Here is a 7,179-nt window from a genome sequence, read left to right as displayed (position 1 = left end):
CACAGCCCCCATTCCTCCCCAGCAGGGACTCCCCACTGTCACCCCTACAGCCTTCTCCAGGCCTAACCGAAGCCCCAGGGCTGCTGGAGCAATTTGTAGAGTGGGGGTGCGGACAGCCACTGAACCCCACTGTAAACCCTGCCTATGACGGAAACCACTTCAAGCCAGGGGGTGCTGCTGCTGCACCCCCTGCATGCCTAGTTCTGGCACCTACCCCAGGACCCCACCCAGGCATCCACGGATCACTGCCCTGGGTTTCTGGGGGTTTAGACAGCTGCGTCTTCATGTCCTCACCCTCCTGGCTAATACCCAGGTGTACACACAGACACAGACACGCACACCTGCACACTCACCATCCTGCACACACCCACATCCACACCTGCGCCCACTCGCACACGATGGCTCCTCGCTCGGTGTCTGCTGAAAGCAGGTGACCCTCCCTGGCGGGCCCCGTTGGTTGTGAAGCAAGTTTGGGTTAGGGCAGCCCCATGGAGAGAAGACGGGGGGAGTGTCCCTTTAAGCCGTTCCCGGACACTCACTTCCTCCCAGCCGGCCCACGCCCTCCCCCGTAGCTCCGTCCACCCGCGCTGGCGAGCGGCTGGACAGGCTGGTGCGGGACAGAGAGTCCCGGGATGAGCCTCAGCCCCGGGGAAGGACGCAGGGCTGGGGCGATCCCCGCCGGAGCGGAGCTGAGAAGGGGAAGCCGAGCCCCTGGCAGCAGGGCGCGGACCGGTTCCAAACGCCGCCCGCGGGCGCAGGGCGCTTTGGCGAGGCGCTGGGGGCGCGGCTCCGGGGAAGGCGCATGGGGAGCTTGGCCGGCCCCAGGATAGGGGACGGGTAGCCGCTACAGGCGGCGAGCGGAACGGGACCCTGCCCACGGGGGCGCCCTGGGGGAGCCCGGCTGCAGCCTCGGGACCAGGTGAGTGAGGGGGGAGGCCACATGCCCAGCCACAGCGGGACCCTCCAACCCCTTCCCCACCCCGACAGAGCGTGCTCTGTCACTGCCTACGACCCGCCCTCCATGGCAGTGACAGAGCAACCCTGCTCCCTATCTCTTGCTGCATGTCTGTACAGCGCCTGGCACAACCCTGCTCTCAGTCCGGCCTACAACAGGACAGTCTGTCATGAGACGTAGCAACTGAGAGTAAGAAATTAGCCGCAAGCCCCCAGCCTGAGAACCTCCGTGTTAGCTAATGACTACACCCCCACACGTCCTTCCTTCCTTAGATGCAGCTGTGTCTGGGGTGGAGCCTCACAGCCCTTTCCCCATGCACAGCAACGGGGGAGGGCGGGGGGTTCAGAACTTCAGTTTTGGAAGCCGGCTTCTCCTGCAGCACCAGGAAGTGGGGGTGCCAGAACAAGGGGTGTGGCTGTGCCCCCTGGCTGGAAGTGGTTTCCATGGTATACAGAGTTCACGGTTTGGATCAATGGCTCTCAGCACCCCCACTCTACAAATTGTTCCAGCCCCCCTGCCCCACTCCCAGGCTGAAGGGCCTTCCCCACCCCCTGCAGTGCAGCATCCCCTCCTCATTGTGTGGGGCCACTGGGGCCAGCGCTGACTCAGAGGGGAGAGCACCCCCGCTATGTATTATTCCTAATGAGTCACCCGTGCCCCCTAGCCCAGCACTGTGGCAGTGGGGTCAGCGCCAACTCAGAGGGCAGAGTGTCCACTACTGAGTCACCCACCCTGCTCCCTGGGAGTGGGGGACCAGCTCCCATTCCTGGACCAACACAGCCCCGCCCTGCAGCATCTGGGATGCCCGGCACATCCCTCGGCCCATGCTGCAGCATGGTGGGGTGAGGTATGCCAGGAGCCGGGCATGCAGGCCTGGGGGGCGGGAATGTAGGAATTGGGGCTGTCCCGGGATGACAAGCCGGCTTCCTGCCCAGTTACAAGCTTGGGGTTTCTTTCCTGTCAAAAGGGGGTAGAAAGTAAGGCCAGTTGTGGAGGTCTCCCAGCCTTGGAGGGGGGTGTCCCCAGCTCGTGGAAAGTGTCCTGGAGTTTGCAGAGGTGGGTGGCAGCGGAGGGGTGGTGGGGGGTGTCTGGTGGAATGCGGCACCTGTTCTAGTTACACCCCATTTCCCCTCACTCCAAGCAGGCAAACACCAAGCTGGGGACGCTGGAGGTGGGGTGTCCCGTGTGCCGGGCTGTGGAGTCTGCCACACCCTGCTGCAGTGGCAGCTGCCCCTGTGGGCTGGTGTCACGTACCCGGCATCTCCCAGGCCTGGCTGTCAATGTGCAGCCTGGCCCCGGACTAGCAATTCTACCTGTACCAGCTCACTAGCCCCCCAGTGGGCTGCTGCTGGTGCCACTCGCTGGCACGGTGCCTGGCTGCTTGGGGGTGCTCTCGGTTTGGGGTCCCAGTGCCCTGCTGCTTCCACGTGCTCGTTGGGTCTGAGCAAATCCCACACGGAGCCGGTCCCGACCCCTGCGTTCCCCAGGGCTGGCTCTGCTGCCCACTCAATCTCACATCACTGGAGCTCAAGCATGGTCCCTGGACACTCCCCAGCTGAGCAGGGCTCTCAGCTGGGTCTATCGGTGCCATCTCTGATGCAGGAGGCCGGCTGTAGCTGCAGAGATGTTGGTGTCCCGGATCCCGATGCCCACGCCGAGGCTCCAGGCAGCAGGGATTCCAGCTCCCCGGTCCAGACTTGGCAGATAAAGCTACCAAGATTGGGAGCTTCGAGAAGCCCCCATCACGGATCAGGGCTCTCCGCCCTGCAGACCAGGCCCGGTGCGGGAGGCGCATGGAGGCTGGAGAAGCGCTTCTGCCCGGCAAACACCCCATGGAGCAGCAGCGCCGCCCGGAGCTCCGGCGAGAGACGACGACACCCCCCATCTTGGCACAGGCAGTACTGATGCTCTCGCTGCTAGCGCTGCCCACCAGTGCCCGTCCTGTGCCCACCCCGGCGGATGAGAGTGGGGAGGTTGTGGTGAGTCCCACATAGCCATGCGTATGGGGCTGGGGGGGCCTAATCTGTCCTCTTGATAACGTTCACTTGCCCTCTGCTTCCTCCCCCCTTCCCCAACCTCCAGTTACCCAAGCAGCTGGGGAGGAAAGGGGTGTGGAGGCCAGGATCTCTCGCAGCACTCCCACCCCGCCCCCACAGTTCTGCTGGTGCCCCTCAGTCCCGACCCGCAGCCCCCTGTTGTCCCAGCCCTGGGCACATCACTTCGGTGTGGACATGACGTGTGGACAAATGGGCATTTCTGTCTGTGACGCAACAGGGAGCGGGGCGGATTTGACCTGGGACTGTTGCAGGGGAGTTACATTGGGGATGGGGGGCTTCTCTTGAAGGAAGCTACCTGAGCTGTAACCTGAGCCAGCAGGGGGGTTGGGAGAAGTGACACCTTCTGGCCGGGAGACTGAACAAAGGAGAGGAGGAGCGGGGGGTTGGGGGAGAGCTGCTGGAGGAGTTTTTAGTTTCAGTTTGGTGCTGGGTGGTGGAACCAAGGGAACCCCGAGGCTGGGGTGTAAGCTCCCTGCCCCCCAGATGGCTGAGAGTCACGGTGAATCCCAGGAAGAGGGGTGCAGGGCCCTGACTCCCCCACACTCTGTGACACTGTCTTGAGTCGAGATTCGAACCCGGACTGGGAAGGGTGTGGGGCCTTTGCTCTCCTGGAGAGTTGGTCACTGAGGGGAAAAGTTTCTGGGGTGCCCAGCTCGGCTGGTCTGTGTCTCAGGTGGGGCACCAGAGCCAGCGGCTCCAAGAAGCCGAGCGGGCTGGGTGCTTGCTACGGTATCACTCTCCCGTGTGTGTGCGCCCCTTGCCAGGCCTGGCTGACGCAGTATGGCTACCTTCCCCCCGCCGATCCCGTCACCGGCCAGCTCCAGACCTGGGAAGCGGTGACCAACGCCATCCGTGTGATGCAGCGCTTCGCGGGCATCCCTGAGACTGGGATCCCAGGTATGCAGAGCCTGCACCTGCCTGCAACCCCCAGTCCCTCCATCGTCCCCGCCTGCAGCCCCCAGCCCCTCTGTCATCCCTGCCTGCAGCCCTGTGACAACCTGCAGTGCTCCAGGCCAGCCTGCAGCCCCAGCCCAACCATCATCCACACTACACCCTGCCTTGGCCCCTGCCGGCAGCACCTCAACCCCACATTGTCCCTTTACGGGCTCCTCTCCTGGTTCTCTCAAATCTCCACCAGCCCCTCCTGCGTCTGCCAACCTGCTCCCGTCTGCATGGCAACCCCTCTGCATCAGACCATCCCTGCCCCCAGCGGCTACCCGCCCTGCTCTGCTAAGGGAACCCCCGAATTCCATCTGTCTGGTCCAGGATCCACCTCTCAGCTGGGAGACTCCGGCTCCTTTAACCCTCCCCTGCCACGCTGCCCTGTCGGCCCAGATGCCGTCCATGGGCCCCCTGGATAGGATTCATTGCTGGGGCCCCTGCCTGGATGTTGAGGGAAAGCAGGCTCAGCAGGGCCCTTGTGACCCAGCTCATGAGCCAGCCAGTGCCCCCCTTCACACCAGCCCAGGGCTCTGCCATAGCTACAGGGCACTCCTTCAGAGGCACTGGTGGTCCATGTGGGTGCAGAGTGGGCTCTCCCCTAAGGCTGTTCTCCAAGAGGCAGTCTGCCTGCAGGGCTCGCTTCACCCCCAGCTGAGAACTGCCAGCTCGCTGCACTGCTGTGTCCCAGGCGGCGCTCTGACCTGCCGGCCGGTGACGCACCTGTGTTTCCCTCCGCATTGCCCAGACGATGCCACACTGGCGCTGATCCGGATGCCACGCTGCTCGCTGCCTGATGTGCTCCCGGAAAAGCTGCCCAAGAGGAAGAATGGGAGGCTGTGGCGGAAGAGGAGGAAAAGTCGGGGCAGGCGGAGCGTAGGCCTGGCTTGGACCAAGAGGAACATCTCCTGGAAGTAGGTACCAACCCGCTCTGGCGGTCGTCAGATCCCTGCTCTCCAACTGGCCTGGGACGTGAGGCCAACACAGCCCCATCAGTGCACCTTGGAGCAAACCTCATGGCTAGGCACCCAGGGCATTCCAGTGCCACTGCGTCTCATGGGGTGCAACTCATCCAGGCTGCTCAGAGACACGCTCAGCAAAGTGTGTTAATCGGGGATTGGCTAAATAAACCCCTCCCGCTCTCCTAGCCCTAATCCAGCGCTGTCCAAACTCTCACACTCCGGTAATGAAATTAACAAGGGCTCCAAAAGGCTGAGCTACTGAACGGGGTTTTTAAACCTGCCTGTAACACAAGGCACACACCCGGACACCCCACACCCGGAGGGAAAGTGGGCAGATACCCAAATAGCAGTGGCTAGAGAATGGGGACGGGAGCATGGACACAATGTGTATAAAGCAGCCGGGCCGAGTTGTGTTCTTGGGAGTTAAAAGAAATTGGCTAATCAATCCGCTGCATTCGCTAGCAATTCGTGTGGGGGAAGGGGGGGGGAGGTACAAGCCAGCTGGAACAAAGCAAACCTGGGGGCCGAGTCCTCTGAAAGAGGCAGAAACATCATCTGGCAGGTACAGAGGCCGTCAGCTCTTGGGTGCAGGGGCTGCCTTGGCTTTTAGTTTTGCGCCTGGCACGGGGGGGGGGGGGGGGGGGGGGGGCGGGTGAAGGACGGGGGCCCCCGGGCGGGGGGGCGGGCGGGGGGGGGGGGGGGGGGGGTGGGTCTGGTTCATGACCAGGGCTCCCAGGCGCTGCCACTCGACAGATAACGACATCATGGCTGGTTAAAACCCATTGCTGCCCTGCGCAAAATAACGACCCACACGTCAAGAGGAAAACCCTGCTAGCTCTGAGCCCGGTAAGCAGCAGAGCATCGGTGTCTGAGCACTGAGGGCACATACCAGAGAACAACCCGGTTTGTCTGCAGAACCCTGCCACAGCTCCGCTCCCTCTGAGGGACAGGCAACGCAAGGCCCTGGGCCTGCAGCAGTCTGCATGGGGTGGACCCTGGGCCTCTGCAGAACCCCGTTTGGAGCAGGGCTACACATGGAGAGGGAGATGAGGGCATGAGGCAGGGACTTCGGCATCCTGGGTTCAATTCCCTGCTCTGCCACAGACTCTCTGCGAGACCTTGGGCTGGTCGCTTTGCCGCTCTGTACCTCAGTTTCCCATCTGCACAGTGGGGGGTAACAGCCCTAGGGGTGTTGTGAGGCTAAATCCATTGACAGAAGGGAATCGCTCACAGGCTGTGGTGATGGGGGCTGTCACGGACTCCCAGGTCATGCCCACTCTTGGCCGTAAACGGTCCCTGGGGGGAACTCGCTTCAGTGAGACAGCCCTTCTCGGGGGTCCACTCTTTCCCAGGGGTTAAGCACCTCTGCCTCCTGGAACCGCACCTCTCGCCTGTCTCTCGCCGTGGGCCCCCTGAGGGAGTCCACTCACTCTGGACCCCCGGGGCCTCCATTCCCAGAGGGAATAATGCCCCCCTGTTCTCTAGACCGGAGCGACTCTCAGCCAGCGTAAAACAGGAGGGTTATTGAGCGTCTGAACACAGCATAGGAAACTCTCAGGGCCTCAGGCCTGGCCTCCCTCAGCACAGCACATCCAAGTCTCCCTGCATCCAGGTGGGCTCTGCCTGCTTTCTCTCCCCAGTCCAGAGACCCCCGTTTTCCACCTGGGCATCCGATATCCCCTGCCCCCAAGCCCTGCCTCTGTCCTTTGTCTTGTGTCCAGGTAAACAGGGCCGCCTCTTCTCTCATCCGCCCTCTGTCCCCCTCTGGCTGGAACCGGCTGGTCAGGTCACTGGGGTCCTCTCTCCCCAGCCCATTGTTCTCCCACTGGCCAGAACCAGCTGTCATGGCCGAGCTGGGACACCAGGTCACCAGTTGCTGGGGTCTCCATTCTCTAGGCCATTGGCCGGGGTCCCAAGTTCCGTCGCTGGTCCTCTATACCAACAAACTCCCTCTCCCCTCACCTCGTTAAACCAGTAACACCCAGGGAAACTGAGTTCCACCCCCTCTGCACACAGACCATTGAAAAAAACAAGAAAATCCCCCACTTCGTCACAGGGGCCACAGAAGTACCATGGCCAGACGGCTGCGTAGGGAGTTGGCACCAGATTTTCCAAACTCCTTGGTGCCCAGGAGCCCCCATTATTGGGGGTGTGTGACGGAGCAGGGAGCGGGGCAGATTTGACCTGGGAATGTTGCAGGGGAGTTACATTGGGGATGGGAAGGAAGCTACCTGAGCTGTAACCTGAGCCAGCAGGGGGGTTGGGA

The 7,179-nt window shown here is 62.5% G+C and overlaps 1 protein-coding gene across 1 annotated transcript in view; it reads left to right on the top strand.

The window, feature by feature from the left end:
• Positions 1-838: 838 nt before the first annotated feature.
• LOC112114465 (matrix metalloproteinase-17-like) overlaps positions 839-7,179 on the top strand; it is a 13,505-nt gene continuing 7,164 nt past the window's right edge. Inside the window, exons 1-4 of the mRNA XM_024211227.2 lie at positions 839-919; positions 2,558-2,934; positions 3,777-3,909; positions 4,700-4,865. Of these exons, the coding sequence (XP_024066995.1) occupies positions 2,749-2,934; positions 3,777-3,909; positions 4,700-4,865 (485 nt within the window). The 5' untranslated portion in view covers positions 839-919; positions 2,558-2,748. The remainder of the gene's footprint in view (positions 920-2,557; positions 2,935-3,776; positions 3,910-4,699; positions 4,866-7,179) is intronic.

This window comes from Terrapene carolina, unplaced genomic scaffold (genome assembly GCF_002925995.2).
Source record: "Terrapene carolina triunguis isolate 2854851 unplaced genomic scaffold, T_m_triunguis-2.0 Scaffold53, whole genome shotgun sequence".
Taxonomy (NCBI): domain Eukaryota; kingdom Metazoa; phylum Chordata; order Testudines; family Emydidae; genus Terrapene; species Terrapene triunguis.
This window is presented reverse-complemented; position numbering and strand designations above follow the sequence as displayed.